The sequence below is a fragment of the Embiotoca jacksoni genome, unplaced genomic scaffold (assembly GCF_022577435.1).
Source record: "Embiotoca jacksoni isolate LCO1_2020_lvr unplaced genomic scaffold, fEmbJac1.0.p SCAF_1, whole genome shotgun sequence".
NCBI lineage: Eukaryota > Metazoa > Chordata > Actinopteri > Embiotocidae > Embiotoca > Embiotoca jacksoni.
In genome coordinates this window covers 18,990,281-19,009,554 of record NW_027185229.1, presented here as the reverse complement: position 1 = coordinate 19,009,554, position 19,274 = coordinate 18,990,281, and the positions used below count along the sequence as shown (strand labels likewise).

Below are 19,274 nucleotides of genomic sequence, written 5' to 3'. Positions count from 1 at the left end.
TCTTAACAGGTTCTCACAGGCAAAGTGAGAATACCTGTCCCTCGCTTGTGAAAGAAGAAGAGAAACAGGCCTGCTGGGAGAAGAAGATTGATTGAATTTGTAGGCGAGTGTAATTAAACCACAGATCACAGTTCCTAAATCCAGCTCCCCCTGTAAAGATCAGAGGAGCGGCTGAAATTCCCTTCTGACGAAATATTCATAGACGTTTCATACAAATGTGTTTCATCTGAAATTCTGGTGTGGATTACTGTCATTAATTAATTATTCTGAGTTGCATTTTAATGGGATATCTTCTGAAGCTGTGTACAAACACAAGTTCAGGTTTTTCATTAAAATGACAACAGTCACGGGAAAAGTTTTAATTATATGTCTAACTGTCCGGTCTGAGATGCTTCAAACTGAAAGTCTTCTGCTCACCTCTGAGCAATCTTTGCAGGGTTTTCACATCACACATCTCTGTTCTGTCTTTCTGACACTCAGACTGCTCACACGTAGATGATTAATTCTCTTTGATGTCCAGCTTCACATTTTCCCTCCGGAGCTACAAATCATTTTCTTCAACTCTTTAGCTCCCGGGCTTCTGTTCTCCGTAAATTGCTCCGGTCACTTTAAAAGCTTCAGATTTTCTCTGCCTTTCCGCCGGTCTTGTAATCTGGCTTCCCACACCGGATGGCCTTTGTGCCCCCTCCTGGTCATCTTTTAAGGTTATTTCTGCTCCAGTATACTCATGTGTCTCCTCAGTGGTGTGAAAGCTTTTTTTATTTTCTCCATGAAGGGTTGTACAAACACTGCTCTCAGGGAGCCTCTTAAAATCAATACATGTGAAAGGTGAATCGATGAATGACTGTTAATGTAATATTAACACACTTTAGAGTACTGTGTAAACCCTTGAATAATTGACCCATGTCTAATTAAGAGTTTGGCTACTATGACTGAAACACTCAACCAACTCCGCTAACTACAGTATTGAGACTGTTTTACAGGCGTTTATAAACGCGCGGCCGAGAGACGTTTGCCGTTTCATCTTTTGTTTCCGTTTTCCAGTCTTCGGCCAAGAGCCTGCGTGCAACCATCGGGGATGCTTTCGAGCGCCTTCATCGCTTCCTGCGCGAGCGTCAGAAGAGCATGCTGGAGGAGCTGGAGATGGACACGGCTCGCAAGCTGGCTGACATCGAGCACAAGATCCAGCGCTACAGTCAGCAGCTGCGCGATGTCAAGGAGGGAATCCAGATCCTGCAGGAGCGCCTCAACGAGACGGGGCGACACGACTTCCTGGAGGGTGTAGCCGTCACATCTGAGAGGTGCTTCACCTGAGCTGCGTTTTCTCTTGACGGCATCATCACCGTAGTCCAATCAGAAAATGTTGTTATAAATACATGTATTTTGAGAAGGATTAGGTATAGTTTAGGCAGAACGGCAGAAAAACTTGTATTATAATACCTCCCAACATGCCAAATGTGTGTTGTGCTTGTGCTAGCAAAGGCTGCTGAAAGAGAAAAGTACAGATTTGAGCAACAGCATTAGCTAATCCCTGAACAGATGGAGTATTAGGCCTGAAATACACCAGCTGTATATTAATCTGGGAGGGGGACTTGAGGACAATTTAATTGAACAGTTTAATATCTTAATGCAGCTTGATGAGGTTTGCTATACAGTTGGTGAAACTGACAGATTCTAACATCACTATATCTTTAATTTGATTACGCCAAAATTGTTTGGCGTAAGTATTATTTAATTAAAGCTACAGGTGGCCAATGTCTTATTGTTTGAGAGGAAATGGTTTGTGCAGATTTTGTGGCCATTTAAAAAAAATTTCAATCAGACAGAAAAGTCCCAGGAGATTAGTAGAGTACTGAAATGTAGCATCTGTAGCCCTGAGAATCAAAAAAGGTCAAGTATCAAATGAATGGATAAAGTCTTGTTTTCATTCGCTACTTTTTTTTAAAACCCCAAAAGGCAACACGTTTAACAGATTCATGTTTTAAAGAGGTTTATGTAGAAATGTTAACAATATCCAAAAAGGCAAAAGTATTGAAAAAGGTTTATTAAGACGCTGATATGCCCCTACATTGTTGTGCACAGCTCTTACACTCGGCTTGTCCGACACGGAAACGTGCAAACGGGCAACCCAAACATGCGAGAGATTTAAAAATACAAAGATTACAATGTGAAAGCATCAATCTGTACACATGCAGATCCGTTTATTCTGGAGAGAAGAGTTCTTTCCTGCTATTCGGCAAATCCGCCGTCATGATACTAATCCGTCAGGTTGCGAGAGCACCTGGCTTTCAAAGGGAATGGGAGATGATGCTCCATTTGTTTTATTTTATGTTACGCACAAACCACACCTTTGATTAAGTAAGAGATTAAGTATAGCCCTGTTGACTCATGCACCTTACTTTATCCATGTTTAAACTAGCATAAGTGGTTTTGGACACGCGCTTAATACAGTTGCACCATGTGCTATGGATTTTGTGCTTAAATCATTACAAACCAACTCATTATGTTGTTTTTTTCCTTTCATTAGTCACACATCTGGATTTCTACAAATTATAGTCATTTGGACGTGTTATTATGTCTTGTGGGGAAAGACCTTAAAGTCGCAGTGAAACAGCAGTTAAGAGTCTCTTTTAGCTTCAGTGATGTGACATATTTCTAACAGCACATGAGGGCGTAGTAAAGTTTCAAGAGCATTTTTAAATTCAACTTTAAGGTTGGATTTCAGAAAAGTTGTCATCGAGTAGAAGGAAGGACTGATAGCCTCCTTCCGCACCTGCAGCCTTTGATCAGGAGGAAATGGAGAGAAAAATGACGAGACTGCAAACATGCACTTCTTGCTGACTGAGATCGAGCTACCTTTGATCAGATCAGCCGTAGAAATATTTAAGTCTTATAAAGAAACAGAAAATAGTGTGATTTCTGATAATAAAAGCACTCAGAAATATATATATATATTATTTTTATTTTTTTTTAATATTTGACCAATAAGAAAATGAAGGAACAACTAACACAAGAACCTCAAAAATGTTTTTTTTTTTTTTTTTTTTTTTTTTTTTTTAAATTTCAATTTATCCTTTGAAAACCACACATAATTAAAGACTTTTAGCTAAATGGGGATTTCAATGTGTTAACCAACCCAGTCAATGTCTTACCTGAACTCTAACCTTTATTTAAGTGCAGTGAGTGATTCATGTGGGCGCTCATATTCAATCAAACTGTAACGGTGTTGGAGCCGAGTCACTGATCACTGTGGCTCGAGATTTATAAAGCAGTTTGTCAGCTGTTTAATGTCAATGATGGCACATTTCAAATGCACAAACCAGATTAACTCGGTGAAGGATCGACGTTGTGGGCTGAACAAGAGGCAGCACTACATGGAAAAAAAAAAAAAAAAAAAAAAAGCAGCAAATTAGATTTAGACTGTTATTGATCTGTTTCTCTGTCCCAGGATTAAAGGGAAGATACATGAGACCAATCTGACGTATGAGGACTTCCCGACTTCCAAGTACATGGGGCCCTTACAGTACACAATATGGAAATCACTCTTCCAGGACATTTCACCAGGTATGTTACCACGTCTACACCGTGAGATGTACGTCACTCAGACATGTGGATCAACATTCAATACGTTTATGGCACCGGTAAAATTGCTTTAAAGTTTTTATCTAGTATCGAAAAATGCCGTGTCTTTCGGTACCAAATTTTAAACAACTAAGCTACATCCGCACTAACGTGTTTTTATTTGAAAAGCATAACTTTTCTACGTTTATGCTGCGTTATCAGCGCTAGTGAGACCACAACGTTTCCCATACGCAGCCTCGCGTAGATAAAATCACTCGTTTTTAACTTCAGTAAATCACAAGTTAAAACACCTTATTTCACTCTTTTCAGAGTAATTTTGTGTCTTGAGTTGACTTAGCTGTGTGCCCTGCAGTAACCGAGGGAGGACCCGATGCATCTCTGTGGGCAACCGGCTAGCTACAGTCTACCGATCTCAACCCGCGTTCAGAGAATATCAGTAAATTGTGGCATCCACTCGGGGACATCTGGGAATTGTAGCTACAGAAAATAACCTGGGTTACACTCTTCCCCTCTAAACTGCATTAAAACTAAAGATTTGTACCGCAATGCGAATTCTAATTATCTATTTGTTAAAATGGATTTTAGGAAATTGATATATGATATGACCAGGATTGTTCAGGAACCGAAGTCAAGATAGATTAAAAACAATTTGAACGCTACTCAGCCCTACATGTAGGTTAGCGAATATAAAGATTGGAATCAAGTGTAAAGCACCACAGGCATTAAAGAAAGAGTTACACATTTAAAAAGTATGGTTATTTGCTCTCTTGACCAGACTCGAATAAGTAAATCAATACCACTGCCGTGTCCTGTTATTAAATATGAGGATATAGCTAGAAGATGGTTAGGTTAGCTTCTCAAAATATGGGAAACAAACAGCCTGGCTCTTTCCCAAAGATCCCTCAATTACATGTTACACCATGTTTGTTGGATTGATTTGAAACTGGGCAAAAACCACACCAGTTTTTTTTTTGGTGTCTGTTTATTGGTTTTGATTTGTAACAATAGAACTGCAAATTGTTGTTTACACTTTGGTGTTTGTGCAAATTAAACAAACAAGTTATAATGTGTCGGTTAGAGAACTTTAGATGAGCTGGCTGGTGGATTTGTTTACCTTCAGCGAGAGCCAGGTGAGCTGTTTCACCCTGTTTCCAACCTTTATGCTAACTGCCTTTTTATTGTAGCTTTATATTTAACGATATCAACTGTCTCATCTCACTCTTGGTAAAAAAAAAAAAAAAAAAGTGAATAGCTATATTATCCAAAATGCCATATAGGTTGACTATATGGCTGCAAGTAACAATTATTTCCTCTATCCATTAACCTGTTCATTACTTTCTTGCATCAATTAGCTGTTTGGTTGACCAGCGTTTCCCCAAATGTGCCGCTTAATATGTCTTGTTTTGTTCAGACCAACAGTTCAAAACCAAAAGATGATCTGTTTATCATCATGGACAACGAAGGGAACCAGAAAATATTCACATTTAAGTTTTGTTTTTATCCCAAAAAATGACTCAAAACGATCAATCAGTTATCAAAGATTTGGCTGTTCATTTCCTGTTAATCAGCTAATTGATTAATCGACTAATCGTAGCATATCAAGTTAATAATATAATTGTATGGAGTGTACCAGCATTGATAATGCTGCGATGCTTCTGAGCTTCCTTCTTTTGTTGGCGATCTGACCTGGAAAGGTGGTAATGTCCTTCAGACGAGCTCCGCTCCCTCCGCCCCACAGCCATCACTCTCTTACAGAAGATTACTTAAAATAATGTGGCCGGGATATTTTAACTCCCTCAATCAATTCTTCCATTTCAGCCTGCTGCCGGCTGAGGGGAGGCCAGGCGGTTTCTTGGCCTCCCTTGACTGGCTGCCAAATGGAACAATTGGTTACGATCCATCACCAGCAGTTGCCAGAGATGCAACAAAGACATTCCTCCCATCATCCCTCATTGCTCGCTGTCACTGACGGGTTAGCGGGAATAACTACCGGAGAGCTGTGCTGTTGTTTTTGGTTTGTCCCCCCCCTTCCGTCTCATGTTCAGCAGAAGAAATGGAACCTGCTCCGACGTGTGTACGCCTCCATGTTTTTTTTTTTCATCTTACACAAAGAGGCATTCAGGTGATGAAATTTTAATGGCCAGATTGTAACAAACACTGGAGAAGGCATTTTCCTGTCCACTGGCCGTCCTCCAGACACTTCACCTCCGTTTATCCCGGCTCATATTAATACAGAGGGACTAGATATAAATGCCTTTCCCACTCTTTCCTGAATCTCCTTTTAAAAGAAAGCAAAGGATCAAGCCTTTATTGTTTAGCCTCATATGCTTCCCTAACAACTTGCAGATCCTCCCAAAAACCACATAACTGCACCGAGAAGCGGCCTCTTCCTCCTCCTCCTCTTCCTCCTCCTCCTCCTCCTCCTCCTCCAGGCCTGTAAGCCTGATCTGAAGCTGCTCCTCCCATCGCTGTAATTACTGCTTCACTGTATTGTTTGCACTCCTGGCGTGGTCTCATGTTGCTCAAACTGAGCCACCTTATCGAACTTAGGAGAGCACTAGACTTAGAAGGTTTTGCACATAATGATAAAAAAAAAACAGATTATAAAAAATAAATGATGGTGCACTCGCAGTCACACACACACACACACACACACACACACACGTTGCACACGTTTCATTTTCCTGAAATAAGAAAGTAGCTGTTGGATTTGCCGTATAATAACAAGCCATCAGTCATCTTTTACCACAGGGCATGACTTTGATTACCTCCTCGAACTGTGGCAGTACTGAAATATTGTTTTATATTTTGAGTGAGCGTATATAAATACTCAAAATATAAAACAATATTTTCTCACCTACCTCCAGTGGTGTCTTGGAGTGCAATCGGCTTGCCAGCAGTACTGAAGGTACAGGACAGCTCACTGACAGCAGAATGTACCGTACAAGATTGCAGCGGAGTTTTGTTATTTGGTTAGTTGATTTTTAATAGTTGATTAACTGAGTTTTGTTTCCCATCGTAGTCGATGGGGCTAAAACTGAAGTGTTTCTGTTCTGTGAGTCAGATGTCAAAAATACTTCCGCTGTTTCCCAAAAATCACTCCATGAATTGTTTTGATTTATCAAATAACTTTAGATACATACAAAGTTTTATCGGCACTGTGACTTAAAAAAAAAAAAAAAAAAAAAAAAAAGACTCTCCTGCCTGTTTCTTCATGCAGTCCCGGACTGACTCCACGATGTTGAGGTCAAGGCTCTGTCGGGCTCGGACTCCTTGTTCCTCTCATTGCTGAAGATGGGTCTTGATGTATTTATATGTTTATGTTTGGGGTCGTTGTTGTGCTGCAGAATAAATTTGGGACTGATCAAAGGCCTTCCCGGTGGATAAGAATCTAAAATATTTTATGCACAGTGCTGTACCGTGTATCAAAATTTGGTCGAATAAAACCGAAGCAGCCATCGGTGCACGTTTCCTAACCAGACGGCAGTTTGTGACCAAATCCGTGGGAGCATTTCAGAGATCCATTCATCACCTCGACCCCACCTCTCCTGTAAAGTGAGCCTGGATGGTATTTACTTACTGCCTCGGCATAAAACCTTTCACACTGCAGCTGCATGACACCGATAAATGAGATGCAGAGAATGACACTGCTGTCCTCACTTTTCTGTTTGGCCAAGCTGAGTCAAAACATACTGATGTGTTTGGGGTTTTTTTTTGTTTTGTTTTGTTTTTTTTTGGGGGGGGGGGGGGGGGGGGGTTTCTTATATTCGTATCTATGACTAACCCGTTCAGATCTGGACCGCTGTTCTCTCTAAGGTGTTCAATCTAAAGTAAAGTCACTATCGGTGTAAAAAGCGTCTCTTCCCTCGCCTTCCGTTTTGTTTTGTTCCTCAGTGCCGGCAGCGTTGACCCTCGACCCCATCACAGCCCACCAAAGACTGATTCTCTCAGACGACTGCACCATCGTGGCCTACGGCAATCTCCATCCGCAGCCCCTGCAGGACTCCCCTCGCCGCTTTGACGTGGAGGTGTCCGTTCTGGGCGCAGAAGGCTTCGTGTCGGGCGTTCACTACTGGGAAGTCATGGTGTCCGAGAAGACGCAGTGGATGATCGGCGTGGCCCACGAGACGGTCAGTCGCAAGGGCAGCATCCAGATCCAGCCGAGCCGCGGCTTCTACTGCATCGTCATGCACGACGGGAACCAGTACAGCGCCTGCACCGAGCCCTGGACCCGCCTCAACGTCAAGAGCAAGCTGGAGAAGGTGGGGGTGTACCTGGACTACCACAAAGGCCTGCTCATCTTCTATAACGCGGAGGACATGTCCTGGCTCTACACCTACCGGGAGAAATTCCCCGCCAAGGTCTTCCCCTACTTCAGCCCCGGTCAGAGTCACGCTAACGGCAAGAATGTGCAGCCACTGCGCATCAACACTGTACGCCTTTAGGAGCTCGACACGTCTGTGCTCGGCTCTGACGGATTCATCCGGATTCACCCGTCAGAGCGCTCGTGTGTTTCAAAAGATGTTTAAGAAATTAAAAATGTTTAATAGGGTGTTTGAAATGTTTCTCTCTTTCAGTTAACTGTTAGGAATTCGTGCTCGATGTTGCTCTTAAAACTTGCGCTGTTACTTTTCTTTTTTTTTTTCCCCTTCACTTGAAACGACCACACAGTGACAGCCTGCACTTCAGCCTGATTTTGCATTTTGAATTGAAAAGATGACACTAAATGGAGGCGAGGGGACCCCCCCCCCCCCCCCCCCCGGGCTCCTCTGGGGTCTGTGGCAGCAATGGAAGAAAAAAAAAAAAAAAGAAAAAGTGATCCTCCCTTTTTAAAGTAACTGTCTTAAGACCTACCTTGCACACTCCCAGGGGCCGCTGCTCTCCGGATGAAAGCGACAGGCTCGTCACACTCGCCGTCCCCCTCGCTCTGTCCAAACAAGTGGACAGTGAAGGCCGGTCATTCGTCCTCTCTGTGCTGTACAGTCGGCTTAGCTTTGTTTGTGGACCGTGATCGACAGCACTCTGCTCCCGTTTCGGCTTTCGGTCGGCCGGCGGTCCACTCCGAACCCGTCGAGCCTTTTGGCCCTTTCCACTTCTTTGTGAGACTGCGACCTTAGTTTTCTCCTGCCGGTCACATCCACACGTGTCTGTGCAGTCTTTAGCGTTGCGAGGAAAGCTCCCGTTCTTTGTGCACCAGCGATTATCCGCATCACCTAAAACACTGAACGAACGAACGAGGAGTGGGCTACCCGCTGCCCAGCGGAAGGTCTGTTTAGAGGGGGGGGAGGTTGTGCAGAAACATGCTGCTATTGGTGGAGTAAGGATTGTCAGACTTGTATATAAAGCATCAAGGGTAAAAAGGAGTAAGTCTCTCATCGTGCTGGCTCATGTTTTTAACACTGCACCCGTGTTTTTTTTTTTTTTTTTTTTTTTTTTGTCCATTTAAGTGTTGGATTTAAATACATTTCTGCTTCCTGTCATGATGTTTGATCCCTTTGTCTCGATAGAAAATGAATATTAAATCCTAGCGTGTAATTGTATGAGGCAGAGACCTCTGGTTGTAAAAGCAGAACATTTCAGATGTGAAAATCTGAGGAGTCAAAAGAGACTACAAGAGACCAACTGTTCTTTCTTATTTCAAATCACATCATTTATGGAAATGATTTTGAGCCGTTATATTTTGGGGAATTGCAAATGGTGATGAATGGACAAGCAGTAAATATGTTATTTCTCCGCAACTGGCGTTCCCAAGGCTGCTGCTGCGTTACGCAATGATGAAACCGCTGATAAATCCTCTGAGGCTCAGTCATGTTTGTGTTCTCGCTCCTCGTGCCTAAAGTGCTCTTGTTTATCATGAGTTGTACACAAGTCCTGCAGAATCTGCTCTAAGAGGCTCTTGTCCTTCAGCCAAGTCCAACATACCGAGAGATGTGTGTGGTTGGGGGGGGGGGGGGGCGGGGGAGGAGGGGATGTTTTGGACGTCCTGGTTCAGCTTTGGTTGTGGTTGATTAAGCCCGTCCGGCCCTCCAAACAAACACGTGCAATGCCCTAGTGTTCATTTCAAAAATACTTTGGGATCAAGTAGAACTCGGCAGGTTTTTCTTCCTTGGAAATTCACAGAGGGAAAAAAAAAAAAAAAAAAAAACTTTGACCTTCCTTCGCCACTGTACATCTTTGCATTTGTATGCGTGTCGTCTGTGTTGTCCATTTTAAAAGAAAATCAGGGCAGTGCCCTCGTTTTTGTTGGAAGTGATTCCTTAACGTGCAGTACGCTGCAAACTGGGGTCAAATTGTGAGCATCTGCAAATTATTCCTGGTGTTTGTTTTAACTTGCACAGATCAGCAGGAGCCTGCGAGTTATTCGGACGGAATAAATGGTCCTGAGCGACACCTGGCGCAGCTCATTTTCCAGCCAAATGTGTCCAGACAACTCCGTGAACCTGCTCTGTGGGTGTATTTAGTAATGTGTGAGAATAATAAAGAGCAACATACGGTTCAGACAATCGCTTTAGTATTCGGTAGTTTTTATGTCTACAAAATAATTCACACGCAGCTGCTGCTTGATGCAGGTTAAAGCAACATTTGACCCCGGGTTTGCTGCGTGGCAGACCTCAGTGCGGTCTGCTCCATTAAAACTTTCTGTTTGAATATTAAGAAGGAGATTATTGTGAGGTGGTGCTGGGTTACTGGTGATGGTGATGCTTACGGTTAAAAATGAGAGTAACGATGATGACTATGACACTTTTACTGATTATAATGATTATTGTGTCTTTTGATGATGGCCGCTGTGCACCCATCATTGTGTGAACACACTCCAGTGCGCTTTTGCTGCTGGAGGTTTGTGGAAAATGTTTTAATGTCCAATAAATGACTGCGAAAATCAGACGGTTTCGTTAAGTTTGTCTCGACTTCAATGTGCATCAACGCTAATGCTGGAGAGCAGCAAATGAATGCAGTTGTTTTCTCGCACGATATAATTTCTGATACCTCACCTCAGGGAATCTATAAATCTGTATACCTCACTGTGTGGCAGTATAGACTGAATGAATGAATGAATTTTATAATGGCGTTCAAAAAACAAGTGCTATTCGATGTCGATCTTAAACTTCACAGTCAGTATGTGGTGTTAAACAGCTTCCGTGTCGCGCAAATTTAAATAGCTTTTATCTGCTCTAAAAAAAATTAATGTAATTATTATTTCATTTCATTTTTATTATTGCTTTTCTTGATGAATACTGGGTGGTATTATCTCTTCAGGCCTGTTAAATCTTTTCAAAACAACACTCAGTCCACAGCTGCTTGAAAGACTGCTTAGATACAGGTAAAGACAGATGGCTTCATCTATTGGAAACCACAAATGTCTGTACAAAATTTCAAAGTAATTAATCTAAAAGTGGTTCAGAGATATGAGTCAAAATCAAGCTAGTGGACATTTCCATCTAAAAAGTCTCTGCTAGTGTTGCTAAAAACCATCTGGGGATAAAAAATCGCTCTTCAAGTGCTCATGGCTCATAAAACTACCCTTGAAACGGGGGTGACAACGTAACTTCATTTTGAAGGGTCACAGGCTGAAAGTCGTTGTGAACCACAGCTGTAGAGGACACACATGATGTAATACTGGTGCAAGTTTCATTGAGAGTAATTAAGAGAGTGAACATGAGCGATCGCACTACAATGAAAACAATATCAACATAGGTCACGCATTGAAGCCCTCAGAATGAAACCTATCTGGGAGGCAGAGGGATCCTATTTGAAATGTAGGAAGGCCTTGCCTCTGCTTGTTAATACCTGCTCCAGTTCAGTGAGAGTTTCATGCCAGACACTTTAGTTGAGTTGTGCCAAACTCTCAGCTCTGCCGAGCTCTCCAGCAGAGAGGTGGGAGGCTGCGCACTCTTTTCATTACTGTTCCCTATTTTGGCATCGTCGGAGTCTCTGGCGTGTGACACATGATGAATAAAAAAAGACGTCTGCCGGAGTTCAGTGTTCCCTCACTGCGAGTGAGCCCCAGCCTTCAACACGTCCTGTTCATTTGCCATCTGTGAAACATCTGAGTGCAGGGTTGTTAAACTGCAGAATATTTTGAAATCATGATAGAAAGTGAACTTCTGAGTTAGGATCTGCGTCAGAAACCCAAAAAGTCGTACTTTTTTTTTTTCCGTTGTAACTTTTAGCGTCTCTGTTTTATTATCCCACCCTCCAAAGCAATTGAGTCGAGTTGCATCATGATTACAGCTCTTCCCCCAACAAACTGTGCGGTTTGAAGCCGAGTGACATTCGTTCACAGCAGACCCTCGGGACAAGTGGCTTCATATTTTCAGCTTTGATGCTGGGTACTTTTCTCTGCTCACTCCTGTGATTAGAAACATTTTTATCCAAGTAGGTGTCCATCCTGTAATAGGCAGTTTTACCCGAGGGGAAAGTGTCCATTAGAAAGTCACAGAGCTCTCCTTTGAGAGACCCGTATCTGATTCCAGTCAGATGTGGCCCTCCCGAGGCGGCAGAGGAAGCTTTTTAATCTTGTAAGTAATGGGAAAAGCAGAAATGAGGGCTCACTTTTGTCATCATTTCATTTTTTTTTTCTGCTAAAGAACAAGAAATGTAGTTACAATGGCGGTGGCATGAACAGATTTATCATCTGTATCATTATACAGTACATGATTATGTACTATATCAAATTAAACAGGACTTTAGGCTAGTGATCATACTCTTAAGTGAAAACTTAACCAAAAAAACATTCTCGATTAGTCCACCAACCCTTCTGATATTTAATAATTGAGGTAATTTATATAGCACAAATTCACAACAGTGCCCGCTTCCTGCTTTTCTCTTGTTATAGTGATTTTCTTCTACATGAACTATTTTATTGCTTTTGAACACCGTTGTTGAGGCAAACTTAAGCATTTTGAAGACATATTGGATTCGAGAAACACCGTATGCAGATATTTTATAGGCTAAACAATTATTCAGTCTAATCAAACAATAGTAAAATAATATAAATAATAAACGATTAGTTTCAGCTAAATGTACATTAATATTTTTTTCCCCTATATTTTTCTTTGGTTTAAATTAGTAGACTCCAGTATTTTCTCTCTTTGATTTAAGCACAAACTGCAGTCCAGACCTTATTAAATGAAATGTGTTCCGTTCAACATCTACAAAATACGATGTGGTTTCATCCTGCCTCAGAAACTGAAAGCAGAAAAGAAAGAAGTCCTGTGTGATTAGTTATCTGGCTGCGAGCAGCTAAATCACGTGTGGGTGTCTTGTTAAAGTAATAAAATTTAACACAATTAGGAAGAAAATTATCTCAACTCTTATATTACCATAGCCAGCAGTTCTTGATCTTTTTTTTTTTTTAAAAAAACCACAGTGCAGCACGGCTCCTGCACTGAATTGTAACAACTTTGACTGAGGAAACTTAAAGCAACTATTCCTCTTAATGTCATCATGCCCTAATTTAAAATACAATCCTCAAACACACACAAAGCCTCTGCACTCATTAAACCTTTGTCTGTAATAAACACACAGAGGAACGTGGCCTCCTTTAATCTTGCCAAAGTCAGCGTGAGCTCCCAAGTTTCTGAACCACACTTTGAAAGAAGAAGTGAGCAAACCTGTGACTCAATCAAAGGTGAGACTACATAAAACTTTTTTTTTTTTTTTTTTTTTTTTCCTGAGTCCCTTCACATCCGCTGTTACTGTGTGTGTCGTTGTTGTACCAGAGTGCCCCCTGGTGTTCACACGTGTCCCTGCTCACCTGGGATTGAGCTGCCACACTTGTCTGTGCAGGTTTGATGAGGCGTCCGTAAACACGTGAGTGGCTCAGCGGCTTGTTTTCTTACGTTCATTTTCTCCAGTTCCAATAACAATATATTTATTTGTATCATCTTAAAGGCGCTGTATAAACCTCGAGCACAAACCATTCTTTGACTGGTCTGCAGAGATTAGTCCAACATTTTCTTAGGTTAGTCTGACGTAAACTAAAAATGAATGTAGCCCAAGCTAAACTAAAACCTGACATCAGCTGCTAAAAAGAAATCAAATATGACGGCTCGTCACATGATTTCTGCTTGTAATATTGTGGAACAACGACATGGAAGAGTTTTTCAAAAGTTGATAGCAGTTTGCATATTATATCCAAATCTTTATTATTTTTTTAATTATTTTTTTTTAATGTTTTTCCTTTTTGTGTCGTTGCATTGTGTCATTTTTCTTCCAAGTAAGATATCTGTAACTGTTAAATTCGTTAAGGAGGCAGCAGGAGGAGCTAAGGTCTAATGTCGGTTTTTCCAGACAGCCATGTCCGACTTAAAATGGTCAAAAGTTAAATAAATGTATAAGTCTAACTGAAGTCTGACTATTAGTGTAACTATTGTATTTTGAGAAACCGGCCCCAAGTATTGTAATTTAAAGAAAGAGTTTTGGGAAATACGCTTGTGCATTTTTTTTTTGTATCGAGCGTTAACCACACTGGTGGATGTCTGTTAAACATGGCGAGACAGTTTTCTGTTTGAAAGTAAGAACATCTGCCGACCAATATCTCTAAAGCTCACTTATCGGCACCTTGTATATTCTGTTAGGCTAATCCACGGTTTTATGTACCAAACTATTTTTTGTTATTAGCAGTAGGCCAACTTGGTGCCCGACAACCACGAGAGACTTAAACAAGTCACCAACAGGGTTTTTGTATTCATTAAACAACAGAAACGATGTTCATTTGTGAGATTTAAAGGCGCTGGTAGGCTGATTGACTTTTTGGTACCTTTGGAAGGAGCCAAGCCAGCTTCTTTTCTTTTTTTTGTTGTTATTTAGCATGGTTGAGTGTTGCCAGTTTTAGCAACTTTAAATGCACTTATATTGTTTAGTTCAGTGGTTCCTAACCAAGAGCCCATGAGACGATGAACTGCTCAAGCCCGAATACATTTTTTTTGAAATTTTCTGTTGAAAAAACATTCCAACCTGTATTCAGTAAAAATGAGAAATCTGTAAGGCCAATCTGAGCAACCTCGGGTTCTATGGATAAAAGACACTTTGGAGAATTTTGAAATACAAAAACAACTTTAAAAAAACAACAACTAATTTAAGAGTACAGACGACAACAACAAAAGAATCTGGTGTGCCCTCAAATTACTCAGTATTTCTTTTTAGACAGCTTTATGCAGACTTTAACTTGTTTTATAACCCACTGTGTGTTGACAAATAGCTGCAGATCCTAACGCTCTGAACAGTAAAAGGCCTTCCAGCCATCTGTTCCAGTCAGGTTTAATGTCTCCATCAAAAGCACGCCTCAACCTGCCTCCTCATCACCTTTCAGAAGTTTCCACATATAATTCCTCACATGCAAATAACTGCTCAGAAAAGTTTATGTACACTCTATTCAAACCGGTAGACCTGTCAACAGGTAGACCTGCTGTCTGCACCAATTTAATACTAATTTGACAATCCTGTTGCAAACTGCCACCAATCAGCCTCCACTTCTTCCCACGAGTCCTGTTTTAAACAAGTCTTTCAATGTTAGGGTTCGATGTGTCTCTTGTGTCTGCTGCAGATAAAACTAGAGATTTGACGCACAGCTCCAGCAGCGTCTCTATAGTCCTGATCAGAAGAATATTCACGCTGAGGTGGAAAGGCAGCACAAAAATGGAGAGTGCACTCACGAACCCTATCATTACATTCACCCTGAGGCAGGGAAAACCCCACTGCGGCCACCCACACTGGCTGCTGTGCCGCGAGTCCACGTGTTCCTCTGAGATAAATGTCAGAGGTATACCTCTCTTTGTCCTTTCGTGCTCCTGTCCCCCCCTCTTTCCAGACAAACACTCGGGGGAGATGAGGACAAAGTCTCCATGGTGACGTGTCGACATCTGCACGCTGTTCCAGGAATATGCTCTGTGAACGGTGCAGCTGCTCTCTGTTTTCTCTGGGTCAACACAGAGTACTAGCTCTGACACCGACGTCCCAGGATTCACAGGCTTGAAGGGTGCAGACGACTCTGGAATGAGGTCTCGCCGGCAACCGTCACCTTTACTGTAAACTTCAGGTCTCTGTCTGTGCGTCCTCTCCGTGGGTGCAGGGGCCCCGTATCGTCTCTGCAGGCCTGTCAGGAGGAGGAGGAGGAGGAAGAGGAAGGCCATGCACCAGCAGAGATTCATGGCGCGGGGCATGTCGCTGAGCAGGTTGGGCAGACAGCTGACAAGGGAGTTGGTTGTATGCAAACAGGCAGCAGTCCACACTTCCTCCAGTTTCCATTGCCACCTGACATCGACAGTGACGATGAACCACACTGACAGGCAGCAGAGGTAGCCGACAATATGGGACACCCTCTTGTCTTTATCTTCATCTGAGCTATTGCTGCCCTCCTCCTCCTCCTCCTCCTCGTCCCCGACATTTACCTTCCCAACATTACAATGCTGTCCATCAGTGCCCACTGCGTGACTCTGTTTCCTGTGAGCGAGGGCAGCCTGATGCCCCAAACATCTGATCAGAGTCTCCACAGCGATCAGAGGGATGGTCAGGAACAACACCGCTCCATATATGTGGCTGAGGAAGAGCAGGAAGCGCAGGGCAATGACATCACCTGATGGGTTCAGTTCAGTCAGCCAGGGCTCAAAGATGCAAAGAAAACTCAGAAAAACTGAGAACACAAAACAAAGTGTCAGTGAGTTAGAAGTGATTGGAGAGTAACAAAAATGACAAGAAACTATAGTGATATCAGTTAAAAATCCTATCCCCATTTTTCCTGCTCCAAAAACACTGGATCCCAATATTTCCATTATGATACTCAACCCACACCTACTGAATAAATAAAAAACATGCCTTAGGATATCTTGTGGATTTATATCTTGTGGAACTGCAACTTACAGTTCCTTTTATCGTCAATAAATTTGAATAATATGTTATAGTTTGGGCTGTAAGATGCCAAGAAATTGTAAAAACAAGTTCCAAAAGACATCTTAAAATATCATGTTTTTGTTAGCACAACACTCCATAACCCAAAGATGACTTATGTTGAATTAATTAGACAGTCAGTTTACAATCACAGAGACAAAGAAAAGCAACAAATCCTCAAACTAAGAAGCTGCAACTTGTTGCTTGCGGCAATCATTTAGTTGCTGTTAATTCAGACCATTAATTGATTTGTTGTCTCAGGTCCACAGGTCTGTCTGTAAAAAATATCTCAACAATGTCCACCATTGTATCATTAATAGTGTTAAATAACACACATTTTAAAATATATTTTAATTAAGTGTTGGAAAATTTCTAAAGTACATTTACTCTGTACTGTATTTAATGTAAATTGCATTTTGAGGTAATTTACTTGAGTATTTATTTGAACAACTTAATACTTTCACTGAAGCTATCCTTCGTTTAACTGATATTGTTACAAGTTCATTTTTTAATTTGATTTTGCAAACTAAACCTGCGTTAAAATGACCATTTAGATATAATACATTATGAAAGATTAAAAGCCACACCCGAACAGGTAGTTTGAGTTATTACGACTGAGACCTGCTGAGGCTGAAGTTGTGCAAAACTACCTTTGCTGGTTTTTTTTAGCAAAAGTCTGAACAATAACCAAACAATAACCCACCATCACTGCAGAGAGGCGAGATGTTAAACCACTGGAAGTCAGATCAAAAATAAGATATTCAGGGAGAGTTAAATTACTCCTAAACAACAGGAAATGGGCCATTCAGATAATTAGTACATTGACTTTGATACTTTAGTAAAGGTATTTAAGTATAACCAGCAAAACGTTCTTAAAGTAAAACTGTGGATGAAGGACTTTTACTGAGAGCTGTTAGTTTTGATGCTTTTATTGAAGTGGAGGATCTGAATTCTCAGCTCGTCTGACGAAAAGAAAAAAAGAAAAAACACTGGATTTGAGCACTGTGGTGAGCAAGATAGTACGCCTAGTCATGTCCTCACCTGCGACCAGGAAGTCGGTGACTATCAAGAGGCAGCAGCAGCAGAAGCTGACGGGACTGTAAGAGGCAGCCAGTGAGGGCAGGAAGAGAAAACTGCAGGCCAGTTTGCATACACACAACGCCGCTGCTCTCGCCAACACACCGTCCATGGCTACAACAAAACAACACATGCGAGCCCACATATCAAAAAACAGGTTTTCTGTTTTGCCTCAGGGTTTGGGATCTGAGGAATGCCAGGCACTCTTTCTGACAGTAAACTCTCCCAACAATGGTAAATACTTCTGCAGATTCTATCACATTTTATAATCATCACTCCACTTCCAGTGAATGTTTCTGTCATGCGCTTCCAGATCAATATTTCATTGTGTACGTTAGTAATGAACCTTGGACCAGATGGCTGTTTACAAGTGATTAAAATGGAGAAGCTCAGGAATAAGTTCATCTGTCTGCCTGTGTCAGCGTGCATGGCATTTAAATTCATTTCAAAAGTGATATTCTAACAGTTGCAGTAAACAAATGGAACTTGTAGTAATGTGATAAATACAGCAGACTTGTGTGCGCAGACTGTGTTGTTATAACCTGACTGGGAATAAATAAATCCACCTCATGACCATGACACTGTAATCAGACTGGTTCAGCCGTTAAAAACATTACCATCATCTCTATATCTCATGGTTGTAGAAGAAATTTAAAAATCATTCACGTTAAACATGTAACAGAAAAATATAAATCTAGATTTTTGTAAAAACCAAAAAAACCTGTCATGAAGTTAATTAGCTCTTACCTGTGCTCACAGGAGCCCACAGAGCAACATGTCTATGCGAGCTTCAAGCGCTTCATCCGCTTTCTTCACCTCCTCCTTTGCTCCACCCTCACGGGGATAATGTCCCTCCCCCTCCCCCCGGCTCCCCCCCACACACTCCTCTGTGCTCCCTGCACCTGGCCTGTGGAGGTGAGAGGACATGTGAGTCTCGGAAGGTGTGGCACTGTTTGCACAGACAAGAAAACCAGTCCGACAACCAACAAATAGTGAGAGATGCAAAGTTACACTTGTGCATGTGTAAAGAGAAACCCTGTTGATATTAGTGAAGGACATAGAAGATGTTTAATTTTCAGTGGGAGTGCCCCAACAATTCTGTGTTACACCCAACTCATGCAAATTCACGTTATTTCAAAGGATTCCGTGAAAATACACACACGTCCACACATTGTCTTATAAAGCAGGATTAGACTGTAGCTCACATATCTGTAAAGGAGCTGATGCCACAGTATATTCTGTTTACAAGTTTAATATCAAGTACAGAAAAATAGATTCATGATTTAAAAATGCTCTGTTTGAACTTGTTTGCGTTTATGAATCACAAATGACCGTGTATTGCTTTAGTTATTGACGGGATGTTCCTTTTTAACCAACAGAATAGACTTCCACTGCATATTCATTATCTACAAGGCTTTCCGGGGGAAAACGGCCTTAATACCTCTGTTCTATGGATATGTCTAAATACAGTAATTGTGATTTTAGGTCACAGGATAGTTTACTGTAACCTGAGTTGTGCCTCATATTCGAAATGGGCTAAGAGAACCTGTTTTTTAATTTGCCTTGTAGATGGATTGAGTTGTGAAAGATGTTACTTTTTTGTTGTTGTTGTTGTTGTTGTTAAACTTCCAATCTCAGCTTTTAAGCCAACATGGACCAGAAGTCCTGATGGTGCTCAGAAAAATTTACTTTTCATTCTCATTTCTGACGACCATCAGGACTTCTGG

The 19,274-nt window shown here is 41.5% G+C and overlaps 2 protein-coding genes across 3 annotated transcripts in view; one reads left to right on the top strand and one right to left on the bottom strand.

Moving 5' to 3' along the window:
- Positions 1-10,465, top strand: part of trim62.1 (tripartite motif containing 62, tandem duplicate 1) — a 36,141-nt gene extending 25,676 nt beyond the window's left edge. Inside the window, exons 4-6 of the mRNA XM_069145815.1 lie at positions 1,045-1,301; positions 3,449-3,564; positions 7,477-10,465. Coding sequence (XP_069001916.1) covers positions 1,045-1,301; positions 3,449-3,564; positions 7,477-8,027 — 924 coding nt within the window. The 3' untranslated portion in view covers positions 8,028-10,465. The remainder of the gene's footprint in view (positions 1-1,044; positions 1,302-3,448; positions 3,565-7,476) is intronic.
- A 4,478-nt stretch (positions 10,466-14,943) lies between these two features.
- On the bottom strand, positions 14,944-18,346 carry LOC138196079 (uncharacterized). Of its 2 annotated transcripts, XM_069145803.1 has the most exons (3): positions 18,295-18,346; positions 17,512-17,661; positions 14,944-16,216 (listed from the first exon to the last, which is right to left on the bottom strand). In XM_069145803.1, exons 2-3 carry the CDS (start codon positions 17,657-17,659, stop codon positions 15,078-15,080), a joined length of 1,287 nt encoding a protein of 428 aa, XP_069001904.1. In that variant the 5' UTR covers positions 17,660-17,661; positions 18,295-18,346; the 3' UTR covers positions 14,944-15,077. The 2 variants fall into 2 exon arrangements, with proteins under 2 accessions (XP_069001904.1, XP_069001895.1); XM_069145794.1 differs by lacking the exon at positions 18,295-18,346 and having other exon boundaries at positions 17,512-17,764.
- Between the last annotated feature and the right edge of the window lie 928 nt (positions 18,347-19,274).